The following is a 19,233-nucleotide window of genomic DNA, read 5'->3' on the forward strand; positions in this document are numbered from 1 at the left end:
TTATCACGTCTCGTTATAACGAATCTCACTGTAGATTTTTTTAAAAAATTTAAAAAAAGAGAAAAAAATTTTCATTCTATATTTTCGGCTTCTTTTTTCGCGTAGAATCTTTCCCCTTGTACCACCAGTTACCAACCACCCTGTATATCCATTGATTATTATATATAGCAATAATGTCTCTAGTTAGTCATTAGCTGTTAGACTTCAGAATTTACTAATTCTTTACTAATTACATATCTAATAATCTGTAACTTGTGAATTGCAAAAAATTTCACTAACAATTTTAGCTGAATAATTGTGTAAGGAAGTCTTCATAGCATAAACGCTAAATGTCTTCGACTTAATGGAACGGTAACGGAATCGTTCCGTGTCCGAGCGGTTAATATAAACCAACCTTAATGCGAATCGATCGTTGCCGGTCGGTGGTATGAATTAAACACCGCGGCCAGTCGATTCTCTCGCTCGTTGGCCAACGATCGATCCGCGACGAAGCACCGGCTTTGCATAGGTATGCATTTACCGCGAACCGGATGACTCCGAAATTTCTTCCGCCGGTAACAGGAGGCTTCCTAACGCTATTAGAACGTTAGCCGCGCGCTGGTAATGCCGCGGTTGTTCTAGAAAATCGACTTGTCACGGGGTGTCGAAGCTCTCCACCACCTCTTTCCTCCCTAGATTAATATTCTACGTGGAACGTTTCGAATTTCTGTTCAATTTCGTTGATCCCTCTATCTAATCTGTCATTTATGCCAGAAACCTTGGCAAGTTTCCTCGATACTTTTATCTTTCCTTTGCGACTCTCGCCTTTCATACTGATCTAGATATTAAAAGGTTGTACTCTTATATTAAGTATAATTTCTTCTAAATTATATTTTCTTATAATTGGAATTAAACATTTATACTATATCAATATGCATATGGATAATTATTAAAGATAAAAATGAAAAAGAATTCTTTCGTTCAGATTATATATTGTTTAAAGCATATAATCGAATTATTATCACAATTATAACTTATGTTACAATTCATGATGATATAGTTCATGAGACTTGATCCTGCGTGTATCTGTGTATTACGAGCATTTTTGTACATAACAAAGGAAACAAATGGTAAAAGAACAATAGTCTTGCAAATATTTCGAAAAATTGTATATCCTTCAAAATTAACTGATCATTTTCTAACCATTACAAACTAGGGAAGATATCGTAAAGTTTGCCGTATTAGTCTTCCTTTGATTCTAAGAAACGTTTGAAATGGTGGATAGAAAATGCGATGTGTTATAAGACGACGTGAAGAACAAGGTACTCGTACATGAGAAAAATAGAACGAGAAATACGTGCACGTGAACAGTAAAGAGCACTACGTCGAAGGAATACATGAAAAATTGGAACAGTTTTGTCGCGGAAAAATGATTTCGAGTCCGAGTCGTGAGATAAAATTGTAACGTCGTTCGATTATGATTTAGTACAAGTGTAATTTAATTACACTTTCGATTCTATTAGTATCTCGCTATTAAATATCGTGTTTAATTTTTTCTCGATTTTCATTTACAAAGTTTCAATTTGTCTATGAGTTTCCTTACAATTTTGAAGAACCTACTTTGAACATCGATTTGCTAGGAATCGATCGAGTAAATAATTCTTTGATATTTCAACTTCAATCCAGTGGACATCGATGTATAGCAAATATTGGCGATTCGTTAGTTATATATAGATGTACATGGCTGCACGAGGCATGCAAGTTCTTAACATTGTGAACTTCTTATTTGATTTGACCCTTTAAGCAGCCGAAGGCGGAATTACCTCGTATTCTTTTTCCACTTATCTTCATTGGCAAGCACCAGGTGAAGTTGGAGATTTCGTTCGTTTCGTAATAAAGACCAGTTATTATAGACAGGTCATGGACACAATCGCTCTTTCGTACGATTTTATTTTTAATTCCGCTATAGAGATAAAGAGGACATTATTTAGGTCAAGTTATCTTTTATTATTTTTTTACAATATAGAAAAACACTTATTCATATATATGAAGGAAGGACGAAACCTAGGAAAGAGAAGAATAGAGGAGAAGAGTGTGGAGAAAATGATGAGAAAGAAGAGAAGCAGAAGAGGAAGATTTAGAAACATGAGAACGAAGGAAGAGTGGAAGGAAAGAAAGCGTAGAAAAGGGAGAAATTGATACTGCAGCACAGATTAAAGTCACTGTAACCTCATACTTAAAGTAGTTCGCGCCATTAAGTCGTCCTTTTCTGACGTTTACCATAAATTTATCCTGTTAGCGTTCCAGGAATAAAAGAAGAGCTCTAAGTATAGAGTATATAGTTCAACTTCGAATAACATGGATTTGAGTTAGCATGGCTGTTTAAAATAAAATTAATATACCTAAATGCAACAAAGTTACTAATACTTCAGGCTATTCCGAAAGTTATATTTAGCTTAACTTTCTTATGTTCTAATCTTGTATTATCGTATATCCTAAACAACGATGAGTATATAATTAAACAACGTTAAAGGATTATAAAATTATTCGAGAATTAAACGAGGTGTTCACCATGGTTTCGTTATATCGTTTGCGAATATCTCGATTGTCCTCTCGGAATTATTTAATATCAATTTTATGTTTTCACGAAATAACCGCGAAGAGTTATTCGATGCAGAAAAACATTAATTCAATATTCGGTCGAGCGTCATACGTCAAGAGTTTTGATATTCTCCGTAATGTATGCCGTCATAAAATATGAAACCTAATGGAAATACGACGATATCTTATAAAGCATAAAACGACATAACTCCGCATAAAATATTCAAATAGGAACGTTTAATAGATCATTATAAAATATTATTCCATATTAGGGACACCGTTCTACTGTACTCGAAAGCATCGATACTACGATTCAACCAATATGGTTCGATACTTGCCCCGAAACGTTGTTTCGAAATTCGATATCCGTCATTACGTATTCCGCCATAAAACGTGAAACGTAATAGAAATAAGGCAATACGTTGTAAAAGATGAAATGTTAGATAAAACGAAAACGTGACTCTCGGCGGGGAAATTTTTATATTATATTCCTTTTCTACCCTATCATGAACTACGTATTTTGTACGAACGTACGAAGCATTGTTTTACATGTTCCATGATATCGGTTAATATGATTTTAAAATATATGATACTGCTGCAATGCTGAGGCACTTGAATAACAAAATCTTTTAATAGAAAATTACAAAATATTGGATTTTATATTAAATGAAAATAAGGATTTCATGCAACGTTGCTTGTTAATGGCATTTGATATTCCATGCACAATAAAAAGAACGTAACGATCTCGTTTTTGTTTCTCTTTTTCATGGAAAGAAACAAAAGAAAGAGAATATTGGGAGTAATCAGATTTTCCTGGAAAATATTGCCCCAAATGGATTGAACGAAGAACCGTGTCCTTTACGAATTTACAAAGAACTTTACAAATTTACGAGAAAGACTCAACAATTTTTGACTAGGGTAGATTTACGTTAGTAACATTCTTCGCCGCTGTAACATATTTAGCTGCGAAATACAAAATACGAACAATACGAACAATAAGAGAAAACGGCAATATTTCACGAAAGTTGAAACGGTGTCGCGGAAGTTGTTCTCCGATTGTGGAAACGCCGCCAAGAAGGACGATCGGTCACGAGGGAGAAATTTCAACAGGGGCGTGCAAATCGCTAGTGACGAGTGGGCGGCTTTGCATGAGGCGTAACACCACGAACAAGGGGGAACTTTCAAATTTCTTCCTGCGATAATGGCTGGTTTCCTGTCGGGATTATGACATCGCCACGCTATGGAAAATTCGACCCCCCGTTGCCCTCGCATTACGTGCAGATTTTATCGGTTTAACCGACAGCGATAAGGGTATTTCTCCCGCCATGAATTCCGTTGTTTCATTAGTCACGCATTAATAGCAATCGGTGTAAGGTCGTCTCATGGTCGCTCGATAGTAACTCGTTCTACGTCGAAGCAGACATCGATGATTTTCTCAAATTAATTTTCTAAAAACGATTGTTCTCCTATACGGTCGAACCTCGGTAACTCGAATCTCAGGCGAAGGGAAGAATTAGAATTTTTCGAATTATAGACGTTATCGAATTTTCCGACAGAAGTTTGACGAATGGAAACGACATAAAGAGGGTAAAGAGGAAAATGACTTTTTGCAAGGGTTGACGTTTTCTGAATGCCGGAGATCCAAAGAAGAATAGATCGTTTGGTTTTCTGGAGCGTCATGTTTGGTACGAAGCACTTTGTAAAATTGGAATTTTGAAATTGTGAATTGGGATTTGTGAGACCACTATAGTACGTATAAGGTTTGGAGAGAAGGTAATTTGGAAATTGAATACTGAATGATATTTCTTTTGTATAGAAATTCCAAAATTCTATACAATTCCTTACCGTGATAAATTACTTTAATAAATTTCATACAAATAATCATTCTCAGAATTTATTTTCACTTATGCTCCTTTTTGCAAATGTTCCAAAAGCTGTCAGTTTAGTTATACGCTACGATAGTTTATCTCAGAAGGTTTTAGATCAAAGGGCGAGATCGATTTAGTTTGATATTTGAATGGCACACGGGGTGAATATTAGAACGAGAACTTCTTCACGATCTCCTGAGAGGCACGATTCTCGATTAATTTACGACATTCTAGATCGATGCAGTGCTATCTGGGAAATTCAGGTCGCGGCCCTCTTTATCTTCCATCGAGTCGCTTTGGTTATTAGCAATCTTCCCCTAACGAGACACTTGCTAATTGTATTTTCATAATCTTAAAAGTTACTGCTTTGACACCAAGGGATTTTAACGAATCGAGTGGTTCGTTTGGGTCTTTGCTCGATCTTTGCGTTTTGTAATTAATTGATCCACTCATTCTTTAAAGAATCCAAATTTAAGAGAAAACTTTTATTTCTTTATGTTATAGCATATCTTTATCTTATCAATCCGCATAATGGAGGAAACTAGATTTTAGCGATACGTGGACTAACGTTAAATTTAGCAATGGATGTGTTTCGTATACAGTGGCTTTTGAGTTATAGTCAAATGCCACAACCTAAAGGTTAAAATGTATAATCGAATAGAATACGAGTACATGTTAGGAAATTTAAATCAGCATTACCTATCGGTCAATATATTCTGCTCGTACGTTAGATCTTAAAACAGAAAATACATAGTTGTCCACATAGCTACGAAAGATACAGATACGTCATTGTATTTATTATATTAGGTCGTCCGAAAAGTTTCTTTCGTTTTATAAGGAAATAACGGATGCACAACATTTTCCGTTTTATATTATTTTATCGAATTACGTATGATCCATTTTGTTCTATCAAGATAAAGATCACAACGTTTGATAGATTAGGTTTCATGTTTGTATAAAGATTCATCGTTGTAAAAGACGTGTCTGTGAAAGAAAGACACTTTCCGGACAACCTAATAGCATTTACGTTAGCGTTACGTAGCATTAACTAATTAGATCCAAATACATTAAACTTCGTATCATTTAGTAATAATTTATAATAAGTACGAAGATGAAATGCAAAACCCGATGAGAGAAGATCTTCATTGGAGGATAAGTGTATATGCTAATGCCTTTTGTAGTTACTATCATCCTAACATTTGTCAGTTTTAACAATTTCTATTTTTCGATGTGTCCATTTCGGGTTGAAAAGTGAGAGAGCTCGAGTACTCGAAAACTTTTCTCTTTATGTTTCAAACTCGACCATCGTTTGCCTTGTTTTGTGTCCAGGTCTGACAAAACGGATCGCAAAGGCATGGCCAGCAGTACGGAGGATTACGGGTCGGAATTACAGGAGCTGCAGTGGGGTGGTGGTAGCGGGTCGCACTTCCTGCGCAGCGGTACTCACTTCCTGAGAAGCGGCACCGGTGGTTGCTACGAAGCTGAGGATTTAGAGTCCACCAGCAGGCATCATGGTGGTCAACACAGGGGATATTATAGCCCCCCGGGTACGAGTTACACGATCGTCGAGAGACCACCGAGTGCTCCTCATCACCATTCCTCGCACACCACACCGTATAGGCACAGGGGACACGCCACTGGAGGCTCTGGTGCTATTTCGCCGGAACAGGTGCTTAGGTAGGTTCTCCAATGCTCATTTTTAGACTTCTTATAACTGATTTGTCTATTAACCTGTTAACCAAGTCTCTTATGCAGAAAGTTCGAAATTAAGCTAACAGAATGACAATTTGATAGAGATATATTCATCTCGACTACGTTGCTATCAGTTTTTGCAAATGTGAGTGTAGTAAAGCATTATAGGAATTTCAGGGTTCAGAACATAAAAAGTTGGGATTAATGTATTTTATATTGTTTTTAAACAACAAAATGGTTATTTAACGACGGAAAGATTGGGTTATAAATAGCTTTTACAATGATTTATGTTGATTTGAACAAATGGGATTATTACTAGGAAGTTGCAATGTGGCTATTTTTATTCACTAGATTAGAGGATAGGGTATCGATAGAATATTCTATTATGCGATTAGGAAAGACAACAAAGTTTCTGAATTAATCAGGTAGTCTGCAGACCTTCAGTCCTAGATCACGTTTAATTTAAAATGATGCAATGAACGCTATAGATCGAGTCTTCTTTTTATCTAGTCCACTCACCAGATAGAAAATTATATTGTTAAAGTTAGTGGTTACCAATAAAATTACGATTGTATTATCACAGAACGGTGTCATTAAGCCAGAATTAACGATATATTACTAAATTAAATTTAAAAAATTCAGATGAAATTTCACTCAAGATAACCTTTAAAGGTCCCAATTAATTATAAAAAAGTAATATTGAAATTTCATCGCAGACTTTTTGGAAATGGTGTGTCCGAGCGTCGACAGGGCGATAGGAGAACGCCGGCGTCTTCGCCGGCGAGTGTCGCCGCTGTTCGAAGCACGCCATCGTCAACGTCCCAGCAGCAACAGCAATCGCAACAGTCGCAACAATCGCAGCCGAATCCCGCGAATCCTCCGACATCACCGAGCTCTCAGCCATTGAGTTTACAGGAGCTCACCGTAAGGACAATCACCATGACGAGAGATCCACCGGACTCTCACCATGGCTTTGGGATCTGCGTGAAGGGTGGCAAGGACGCAGGTGAGATCCGAAGTACCTTCAGGCTACCTCCATCGCCGTACTTCGCGCCTCAAGATCGAGGTATCTTCCGACAACTGTGACTTTCATTGCCGCTCGTGTCTTGCTATACGCGCGTCGTGGTGCTCGATGATTTTGAATTGCGATTCATAGCGAAATCGAATTTTGTTTTAAATGAAATTCACAGGAAAGTTGTGCGATAGATATTTCTTTTGATGCTTCCTTAGCAATATTTTATTTATAAAATGTTAAAAGTAACATTGAATTTCATAATGAAATTTAAATTCATAACGAAATAGCGAAATATTGTTTGTTTCTTAGCACTGTTTGATTTGCTTCTTTGTACTGTTTAATATGTTTCTTTGACATTTTTTTTTTTTTGCTTATATTTTGATCATAATATGTAAATGGATACATCTCTAGATAAAAATTTTAGAAATAACTGAGAAATGTTAGGCAATTGTTAGAGGAATATCATTGGAATTGACATTTTATGCGACAACAGAAGTAGCCAATGCATAAGTTCTATGTATATATTGTAACGTATATGTAGTAAGTATGTATGTTAATACATTAGTAGGTTTGCTATAAAGTGTATAAAATTTTACGATAAGATTATTTAGAAACGATTGGTCGATACAAAATCGCAATTTATGTCTTCGCACCACGACGGTCATTGTCGATTTTCTCTATCGTATTTCTAAGCAGACTTAGCCCTGCTTCGTTGGTAATCGACGTATCATCGACACTCTGTGCTTCCTGTGCTTCAGCACAGCTGTCACGTGTCTTTCATTTTCACCGTTGTCGTTCTCGTGACGAATCTTCCGTTAAGCGAATGAAACAATTTCGTCCATAGCAGCGATGAAAGTAATAAAGCAACTCACTTCTTTTACGATGTCCTTAAACTCAGTTTTCATTGCACAATTTGAAGTTCAGACTTCAAACTATATTCCTATCTGAACAAACGTATAAAATGAATGTTCTTCGGAAACAGTAACTTGTCCTATTACTTTTATTAATAAAGTTTTTTTATATACGTAATGGACACATTTCCGGTCAGATATATATTTATTAAATTTATATAACAACAATACGTATGTATTTATATAATAAATATGCGTATTATATACGTATATTTTAAGTATAATTTATGTACTTTTAATACATATTCATTATTTTTATTATATAAATTTATTTATTATATGCACGGTCATATGTTTATTATGTAAATCTCCTGTATTTTAATTCAAAATTAATTTTTTACAAAAATTCCTATAACTGAAAAAATATTCAATATGTAACTTATTGTGGTTCAACGGTCAAGCGATAGCATAAAAAAGGCATATTTTTGTATTATGTGACAGTCGTGAAATGTGTTACCAGGATGAAAAGGAATTTAAAAATTAATTTTCTATTCTGTTAACTTCCACAATGGAAAGTATTAAAATGTAAATGTAGACAAGTAAATGTGGACAAAACTGTCGTTTGAGAATTATTAAATGAAGTGGCTGTTGGCGATAATGTTCGATTTCAATTCAATTGAAAGACGATCGTCACGGGAACGAGAATCGGAAAACAGGGAATGGCGAGGGAGAGAAAACATGTTTTCGATCATTAAGCGTCATTTCCATTCCAGCTACGGTCTCTGGGGGAAACGAAAGAATGTATTACATTCGGATCGCGTTTCGCCTCGATTTTCTCCCCTCTTCGTGTTATCGTTATTTTCTTTTTTTTATTGCGCGGAAAGAAAGTCACCATTCGTTTTCGTCGACCGATGGACAGTACGATGTTGAAAAGGAAAAGAAAAAATAATTGAAACCGACATGGTTCTCTTATTTTCGTCGACGTTGATTGGCCTATGCTGGAGTTCTCTGGAAAACATAAAAATATTGATTTAGGAAGCAAAATCAGATAATTATTAATTATATCTATTTGAGAGTCGAGTTCGATTTGAAATACGTTTAATTATATGGCAAAGAATTAATAGAATTTTCTTCACGACATATAACTTCATTACTTCGTTAATTTTCATTGTTAAAATATATAAAATTAGCAATGGCTGTTCTTTCGAATTAAATGAATATACCAGCAATTATTACTACAATATTTATACTAACGCTACAGTGATTACCACCTGTATAATAACTATAAAATATAGAAGATATTACAACCAATTAAATAAAAATTGTATTTCAAGGGTGACGATCAAATAACCTGAGAATTCTTTCACTGATTAGCAGAAAGCATAATTAGTATACGATAGCAGGCGACCTTAGGGGATCTTAAGGCGCGAATGCGCCTTCCCCGTTTCAAAGTATTTACAACGGGACGACCGTTCGACGGGGTAATTAGCGATACCAGCTAATTGACCAACGATACTGCGAGCGTTTAATGACGCGGCTCTAATTGCCGGCGGTCATCGCGTATTTTTCTTCCGCGTTCGCCAGTGAAACGGATTAACCGGATGTATAATTGCACGTAGTGTATCCGGCGGTGTAATCAGTTCAGGGAATCGTATCGTTCGTTTCTGTTGAGGAGCACGCGAGGATTGTAAAAGAACGAGAGGAAATCCAAGTCTCACCTTGGCCTCCTCGATTTTATTTAAGCCGACGCATTGAATAATATGCGAGCGTACGCGCGTTTTAAATAGTTGTCGAGAGGAGGTAAGCTACACGCTACCGATACTCGTTAAATATTAATTACACCACGGAATGTTTAGTAATTTAGAGCAAAGGGGGTGGGAGACGGGATAACAGGGATGGAATTCGGCTGGTTTACTTATCGTCTTTTATATCGGACGCTTGTTTATCGAGCCTGGTAAACAACCGTCTGGTAAATTTCCCGAGGAATTTGTTGCACGGATGAAGAGGGTGGTTTATTTCGTCGGCTCGATATCGGAGGGTCAGTAGGGGAGCACAAAATAAGCGTAACATGTTGGTTTTTATAGCAAATGAAAAAGCAACAGAGACTTTCTGAATAGGTAATACGAACCTTTTTCGACCCGAGTTATTTCTGTCAAGGGAAAAAATATTTCTTTGCGTATACTCGTTATTCCTCGGGACTTAAAAAACAAAAAGATTTCAATGTTGTTGAGAAAAGATAATTCAGAAATAGATATTTCTAATGTTTCCATTCACAATCATTGAGATTTACATGGGATCTGAACTCTTTCCGATCTCGATCGTTTCTTTCAAAGGAAAAAAAGATATTTCTCTAAAATCTCAATATAGGAGAATCTTTCCACTAAAAATTCAGTATGCTGTCAATCAGTTCCACGATGAAACGATTTTTACGTTTGATCTTGATTAAATATATTCTACCTGTAATCTAAGAAAATCAAATTCTCTTGGACGTAGAACAGAAAAGAGAGAAAGAACAGTCATTACGAAAGATAATAAACGATAAAACAGGATCAGCGAACGAACTGGAATTCGAAGTTCGATAGAGATAACGGAGAATGGAAGAGGTTGGTATGGTTCTCCAGAGAAGTTCCTCGCGTACGCCAAAGATAAATAGAAATGTCCCCGTCCGGGATCCACGTTCCGCGGATGCCAGGAGCATCCCCGACATCGCGCTCTACGCTTTACGTCGTCGGGGTCCGGTTTCACGGTTTCGAGTCTCGTAAACTTCACGCTTGATCACGGCGTATCGCACATGCACCGTAAACGATCGCTTCATGCTTGGTCCTCGTCGAGATCTCGGGCGTGAAACCTTTTCTTCTTTTTTTTTTTTCTATTCTTTTTACATTTCTTCTTTTGGTTCGAAACGCAAAAACGTGTCGTGTGAGCCTGTGAATCGTCGTGGATCCCACGGGGGCTAGAAACGACATCTGGGTGTATCGTCAGCTTCTTCGAAAATTTTGTTCAGTTAATTAGAAAGTTGAGAAATGTTCTCGCAAAAGAAGACCATTTAACTGTGATCCAACATTTCAATCGCGAAATTTATGGCTGAAATTCTAAAATTTCTCACAATTTGTTTGTTCACGCGTAGAATTCTATGCGAAGGAAATTAATTTCGAAAATTATTTTGATTAAGAAATTAATAAATTTGGAAGTAGATTTACTTCGGTGAATTTACATTTTTAGATATAAAATCTATAGTTGTATTAATCAGAAAACTACTAAATACGAAAGACATTTAAATTCAAATGTCCGATTAGGAAATTTATAGTTAAAATCGTCGAATTTCGCTTGATTTGTTTATCCATAAGAATTCTCTTCGCGTGATTTATTTGAAATATTTTTGTAATAATATCGAGTTGGAAATTTCTCGCCGAAGCGTGAATCAGTATTCATGGAATTATTTATAGGACTATTACCTGTTCAGTGGAATCGAAGAATGCATTAAATTAAAATACCACAGGCAGACAGATCGAAAGTTTTTTCAGCGCTGTCCGCGAGTAGGCTCGCTAGAGCATGGACGAGCGATAAAAAAGTAGGACGCGTCGAATGATCGATTAGTGGTAATTTTTCGAAGAAACAATTGCGAAACCTTGGCGTCGTTTCGCTCCGGTCGAAATCGAAATAAGCCAACTGGCGGTGTGTCTTTCTTGTTTTCTGTTTCGCTGTACCAGAAGCGCAGTCAGGTAACTCATCAACCATACGAACCAAAAGGCAGAGAGAATGTAAGGAAAAAAGAACCAAAACGAACGAGATACTGTGTGAAAGAGATTGAAAGGAGGAGAGAAAGAGAGAGAAAGAGGAACATTAGCATTATACAAAGCAAAAAGCAACAAGATCACTGGGAGATTGAGACGAATGGCTCGAAATTTCAAACGGACAATGACCTTCATTTTCCAATCTTTAATTTCCATTGCGATATTCGATATTAATAAATTCATAAAATAATTTCAACGAAATCGACCAAATTTCTTGCACGATGTAACGATTCTAATTGACGATCGCAAGGTAGATAAGTTTCATTTTTTACAGAGAAAGAGTTCGGTATATTGCTGATTAAAGGGCCAGTAACAAAACTGATTCTTATCAAATTTTTCAAATTTTTCGCGTTTCAGTAATCAGAAGCAGGACTTGAGAAATGATAAAATTGATGTTATAAAAATTGATCTATGATATATGCTTAAAGTAAGAAAATTAAAAAAGATATACTTATCACATTATTCTCTTGTAATCTTCAATTTAATACCAGGAAAAACGTAACTTTTGCTATATTAAACTTGTACAGCAGATAACGCAGATGGCCGGTGCCGGTGAATATTGTAGAGAGGCTTTATCGTTTCCAGGGACGTCGTTAACGCGAGAAAAAGACGATACGTAGGCAGTGGGAAAAAATTCTGAAACACCGATATAAATTACGTTAAGCGTGATTAAAGGCACGAACTTGTGCCTTTATCCAGTGATCCGTAATTTTTTACAGACTGCACGCGAACGATTTATATCCTCATCGGCCGACGATCGTTAATCGATATGATTTATATCCTTGTGGTAGTCCCGCTCGATTAGTAACACACGAGAGCTCCATTGGACGACCGTGATTCGTTGCGATTTGCGGTCGCTATTCGAGACAGGTTCGCTTAATCGAGCCTCGTACTTCCAACGGTTTATCGTTTATCCGGATCGAACGATTTGTTAAGCTTCCTCTGATCTTCGTTTTTAGGCGTCTTCAACCTTTTGCCTTATCAATCAAACGAACGGGTACTTAAGTCTTGAATTATTGTTTTTAATGGCTTGATTGGCCAAGAGCGAAAGGTTAAACGCGAATAGAAATATCGTTTTCTTATTACTTTTTCGCTCATGTATTGTGTGCATGAAATATGACGCGTTGCTCGTAGGCATTCTTTTAAATAAAAGAATAGATGCGATTTACTGGCTACCATGATATAAAACGACGTGTAATCTCGTGATAAAGTATATCATCCTATTCCTTGCACCTTTCTCCGCGGTCTGTATATTTCAAAATGGTAGAGACGTTGTGGAAATACCATTGGAAAATAGAACGTTCGAGGATATTCGTACAAAAGTTCCTGTTTCATTTTGAAAATTCTCTTTTTTAAAACGTTATCACCTTCGTTATAATATTCGGGATGATACTGTTTCTTTCATGGACTTTGTTTACGTAGAATCTGTATTTTTTGAACTTTGGTAGAAAAGTTTCTCGTGCAAGGGATACATGACATTTTCTTCACCTCGCTTCTTTATCGTGCTTGTTACCTCGTTTCGAAAAGGCAAGAGGCTGATAGGTGACAAGAGGTTAATAATGTCAGCTGTCCGCGTTTATCGATTTAATCGAAGTTTCATATCCTTTGTCGTAAAAGAGGCGCCACGAATTTTTCGCGAAAGGAAAACATTTCATACATAAATTCCAAATTCCTGTCCTAACCAGAAACAATTTTCTCATTTTAGTACTTTGTTGTCTTTTAACGTGTTATTCGTGCGATAGAAATCGCGCGGCTCCACAGAATGAAATTATTTCGTTTTCGAGCGTTATGTAATTAAATGTCGAATTTCTGTCATTAACAGAAATATTTCTTCAAATTAATTTACAATTTTATTTTAATGCGTCGTATTTTTCATTATAGAACTTTCATATTTTTTATAAGTCTTTGTTGTAAAAATGGGGTCGTAATTTTTCGAGCAGCTAGAATAATTCGTTATCGAACGTTACGTAACTAAATTTCGAGCCTCTATCGTCACGTTGAAGTGTTTCAAATTAAAAAAATTTAATTTCCTTATCAACTCAAACGGCAAATCGGTAGATTAAATTTTTAATTTGCTCTATGCAATCATATATACATATATGAACGAGTGATCATAAACGTCTGAATGATTCAGTCGATAGAATCGATCCATCATCGTGCTGCACAGGTCGTTTCAAAGACACTCGACAGGTTACGAAGGCCATTACAAGCGTAGTTTCCTGTATCGTTGCGAATTTCGTGGCCGTTCCAATCTCCCCGTGGTTTTCGAGTATTCATACTCGCGTATTCACGTCCATGTACACATAGATACATGCATACACACATTGAATAACGATCGATGTCGCATGAAAGTGTAATGCGCAGATCGGCCGGGCTTGGGACTAGAGGGCGACCAGTGGCACAAGAGAAAGGAAGCTAATGATAAAACAGAAAGACAGAGGAGAATTTTTGTTCGACGAAAGATACTCTTTCTATAGAGACTTGTTCACTGTCGATTTTAGATTGTACAAAAGTAACGACCCACATTACGGTGCTTGTATATAGAGACGGAAATTTTCCAGTGATTAGGAACGTGGTTGCACGGTATGCGGGTAAAGGCTGGAGAAGGTAATTTCGCTTCCAACAATTTTTTCCCCGTTTGAGAAATTTGTAGGAAGTTGGTTTAACGAGGTTGATTCAGTTCCCTTAAAATAGATATATTCGTCGTTTTTTCTATGTAATTAGAGGAATTGAATTTTTGGACGATGATAATAAAATGAGGAACCTAGAAATATATAAAACCAGTCCTAATTTCTCGAGTTTCCGAATAATTTACATAAAATAGAGAGCGAGCATCAAATGGCGAATCGAAGATTATAAACGTGAAAGTCAAGGTTTCGAGAATTCGAATCAATTCGTAATTAATCAAGTTATAGCTCTATCTTCTCTGCTACGACATGTTTTTATAACTTGAAACGCTATATTGGATATTTCATAGTAATAAATGTAGAACGTAATTTTGTGAAAGCTAGCAGTGCATTGAGTTACACCGCTATGATCCTCGGACCTCCGAATTAAATTATCGAATATTTATGTAAAGTGCTCGTGACAATAAATCGAGTCACTGGCTTGATCGAGTCGAAGAGTCGTTAAAAGTAGGAACAGGTGGCTGAGTTGACCTCGCGACCAATTCCCACCGGAGAAGATCAGAATGCAGGTTCGATTGTCGTCCTCGTTTTCGACGCGTTTCGATCGGCGATTTCTCCGTGGTTGGCGCACGAGCTCGCTCGTTTTGGTATTATCGAGAGTTCTTTTGCCGAGCGAGCACGCGTGATAAGGACAGATTAGCCTGGAAACGTCGTCTAAATTCCTTTCGACTAAGCTAAGTCGAGGAGACTCGATCTCGAGAGATGATAAAAGATCGAAGTAAGGAAGACGAGTAGTTTCAGCCTTTAAACATGCGCTACATATGTACTTACTTCTTTTATTCCTCTTTTCACTGTTGGCACAGTCGGGCATTCGTCACATGGTTTAGTTTTTTACACATCGAATTTGTTTTTCTGTTAACACGTCAGCTATCGATGACGCGTATATCGGTATCACGTGTGTAACATATGTGGACATTATTTTGTAATATGTAGTACATATGTATACATAGCAGTTACTCAAAAGATATATCATTTTGAGCGATATAATTTTTGAGTAATTATATCACTCAAAATGGTATATCTTTTGAAAATTTCTTAATTCTATCTATTTTAGCTTGTTTATTATTTTCTATGAAGTTTCTTAATTATGATAACGAACATGTTAACGTTTGGATTTACAAGAAAGTGAACAATCGGAGGCAAGTGTGGGAGTTAAGAAACGCCGAGCGGTAACGTGGAGGACATAGCAAGTTTCCGGCCGATGTTTATTAGCTTAAGTTGCGTGCGATGAGTTATGCAACTAGGGCGAGTGGTACGTTTTGTTTAGTCGGAAGCAAGGGGAAAAAGGTGGCGGTGCAAAAAGTCGAATGTTATAACAGAGTTTATCTTCTTATGACCTCGTTTTTGTCACTGGAACTACGGTACGTTACCGCGAAATTTTCTCGTCGTTTCCTTCTTTCTTCGCGTAAGGGATTTTAGATACAGTCTCTTCAAAGAGCATCAAGGAAAAATACAGAAATAACGAAGAAGAATTAAACATGAAATACTAAATATTCGTTGTAGCAGTTCATAAATTACTTGCTTATTATTTTCTAAAAACAAATTATATATACATTTTTTATCGTACATTTGGTCAAAAAGTTCGTTTAAAATAAGGAAAAATGAAATTGTTCGTTTAACTGGACCATTTCTTTATAATAAAATACGCGAAAGTTTGCGTGGAATGTTCATAAAGACAGAATCCTTTCTCTGGTCTACTCCGTTCTTCCGACGATTTATCGTTGGGACTTCGCAATTATAATAACCGAGAATACCTCTAGGCTTAGCACGCCGGCGTTTCGTTGCATGACAGTGTATGATGCATATGCGCATAGTTTATGAATTCATAGAAGAAAACGTGCACACACAGACGCACATGTATACCTACACACACGCGCATCTCTCTTATATATTTATCCAAGTAATTTCCATTACATTCTTGCGGACAGGCACGAATACGAAATTTTTTAGCATTATACGAAGCCCATTTAAGGTAACGTGTTGAGTTATAAACGAAGCAAACTAATTGAAAAGCGAAGAAAGAAACTATAGAAATATCGAACCGATAAATACGCGGATTCAAGGTAAATTGAGAAATTAAAATGACGAATGATACATCTAATTACAAGTGTCAGAAGTGACAATTTTTGATGCAACGAAATAATAGTTCATAATTGGCAATTACGAATTTATATTGATTATTTCGAAGTATTCCGAACGTCTCTACTCATCTCGTACAAAAAAGAAAACAAATTAAAGAAAAGAAAAGAAAAGAAAGAGACTCGGAGGAAGAATGAAATCGGAATGACACTGTTGAAACAAAGCTAGAAAATTACAAAGCTAAAACAAAGGTACAAAAAGAAGGAAAATTAATATGTCGGTATTTATACAGGCAGAGCACCGGCATATTACGCGTCCATATTTCACCATCGACGTCTTTGAAGGAAAATAGAAAGAGGGCGTTCTCAAGGCGAAAATCAAGTTCTTAAATGGGCTTGAAACACGCGGCTAAGTTTTATTAAGCCGTGGCGACGACGACACAAGTTCGGCAGGGACAACACGAGCCTCGCGTAACGAGCTCATTGTTCCTTCTTATCTCTTTTATCAACCGGATTAATCTTTGCTTCCTCAGCTTACTGGCATGGAAAGAGATTAATCACCAGCGGGACAAGATTCCCATGGCTTCAAACAGACCAAGTTTATTCGACGTCCATCTGGTCCGAACGCCAGATTTCGTTCCTTTTTCTTTATTTCTTTTTTGTATGTATAGAATACAATAATTTCGTCCTTGTTTGCGCGAATAACTGGCCATCGATTGTATCTAGTCTTGCTGAATAATGCGACCGGGTTTTATTCTCTGTCCAGGACAAATATCTGGGGAATTAAGTATTCATGATGCTTCGTGCTTTGCAAGTATAATCCCGTGTCCTTTGCCGAGCTATATTTTTAATATTTTATTCTTTCTCTTGGCAATATGATGCGCTAGATACCTAGATTCTAGATCGAATTTACATTGGTTTTTATAATTCCAGGAATTGAGGATTATACTCGTGTCCCGAAAGTTTCGTGATTAACGTTTGAACGATGGGCCTTTTGTGAAGAGCGATTTAAAAAATTATTTAAGATATTGATACGAAAGCTTAAGAATATATTAAAAAAGCTTTGGTTATTGTTATGTCTACGTACGTTATATATTTAATATTTATATTTAATATTAACTTAATATATTTAATATCTAATATACGTCATTTACGTTGTTTCATCTAATAGAAATTACAACGAGTCGTATACTTTGAATATTTTATATATTGTTGAATAGATACATAATATATAAACGTTTGCAATTCAGTAATTATTTAACATAGAACATATGTTGGCGCGATACGTACGTTAAGGTGTAAATCTATTTAATTTCCCTTTTTATTTGTTTTTATTTCAGTAAATGACCGAGGAAAGTTTTGTGCGCGTTGCTTCATATAACAGAGAGTGGAGTCAGATTTATGACGCGCTTCGTAATTTTAGATACCGGTTAATGAGCTAATTAACACGGTCTTGCGCGGCATTCAATTAAAATGATACAAAAGATAGCGTAAACGCCTGGCTCAGTTTGATCGCTATTAAGTTGCAGCTAATTTGTGTAATGTATAATGCATCGAAACATACGTGGCGTAGAATCTCATCAACCACGGTACCGTTACTTGGAACTTTTGCCTAATTAGTTCAGGCACGAACGAGAATCTATACTATTCTTCTATGTACGTGTTCTTCCTTGGAATAAAGGGAAACTCTATTTTGAATTAATTATTCCTATCATTTCTGATCATTACAATTTTATCATCAACATGTTCTTTATTTAATACTCTTTCAATATTTTTTAAAAAATATATTCACTTCAATACAGCGATCAAACGAAGTTCGAAGAAACAAACGTTTTCGTTTCCTTATTGTGACTAGTACGTGCTTCGTTTAAAAGAACTGAAAACGCTGCAAGAAGAAAAGGCTCATCGAACAATTTGTGCGAGCAAGGAACCGTTCGAACGAATTGCACGTTCAAAGATTTTGTTCGCCATAAATTTGCCAGCAAGAAAAGTATACAACAATTGTCAATACTCTATCAGGGAAAAAGTTATTTTTAAAAGACATTTTATCGTATGAAAACATACATCTAAATAATACGCCATTGAATTCTCGTTGCACGAGCTCGAAAAGTATCATACCACAAATATATTCAATGTATTCGCCAGCCCAACCATAAATATAGTGCGTCGTAATATTCCCTTCTTTCTGCGGAAATAACAAAGACGATCAATTTAACCATAATATTCTGGGATTTCCATACATCACTACAAAAGCACACAACCAGGAAATGGAATATTTCCCAGCAAGTAGGTAAATAATGAAAAAGAGAGAAAAGTCGAGAAGAAGGAATACGTAATCTCTTTTCTCATTTCCTTATTTCCTTGTGGTTAGAGTTCTAGATCAGAGGCAATCCTTATCGCAACGTATTTCCGCAGAAAAATCGTTTTGCATGGCCCTTCTATTACGTTGCTCGCGAGACACAAGAGAACACGCACCGGCACAAAATCGTAATCTCTGTTTTACAAGCAGTTTCACTGTTCTGCATCCGCACTCTACTGCCCCTTCTCGTGCTCCCACTCGTTTTCTTCTCACCTATTTTCCTTTCATTCCCATTGTTAAGTTTCTCTGTGACATTCCTTATTTCTATCTTCGATTTTACTTTGTCCTCCTTAGATAAAATACGGTACC

The 19,233-nt window shown here is 36.4% G+C and overlaps 1 protein-coding gene across 10 annotated transcripts in view; it reads left to right on the forward strand.

Moving 5' to 3' along the window:
- LOC117206270 (whirlin) overlaps positions 1-19,233 on the forward strand; it is a 105,681-nt gene that overhangs the window by 25,587 nt on the left and 60,861 nt on the right. For 4 of the 10 annotated variants that reach the window (XM_033445444.1, XM_033445447.1, XM_033445448.1 and 1 more), the window contains exons 2-4: positions 5,778-6,125; positions 6,857-7,206; positions 11,717-11,728. In XM_033445444.1, the coding sequence (XP_033301335.1) occupies positions 5,803-6,125; positions 6,857-7,206; positions 11,717-11,728 (685 nt within the window). In that variant the 5' untranslated portion in view covers positions 5,778-5,802. Of the gene's footprint in view, positions 1-2,066; positions 2,072-3,313; positions 3,317-5,777; positions 6,126-6,856; positions 7,207-11,716; positions 11,729-19,233 lie in introns of those variants that run through there. The other 6 variants (XM_033445443.1, XM_033445451.1, XM_033445450.1 and 3 more) reach the window with 5 other exon arrangements.

The sequence above is a fragment of the Bombus bifarius genome, unplaced genomic scaffold, assembly GCF_011952205.1.
Source record: "Bombus bifarius isolate JDL3187 unplaced genomic scaffold, Bbif_JDL3187 scf7180000008000, whole genome shotgun sequence".
Lineage (NCBI taxonomy): Eukaryota > Metazoa > Arthropoda > Insecta > Hymenoptera > Apidae > Bombus > Bombus bifarius.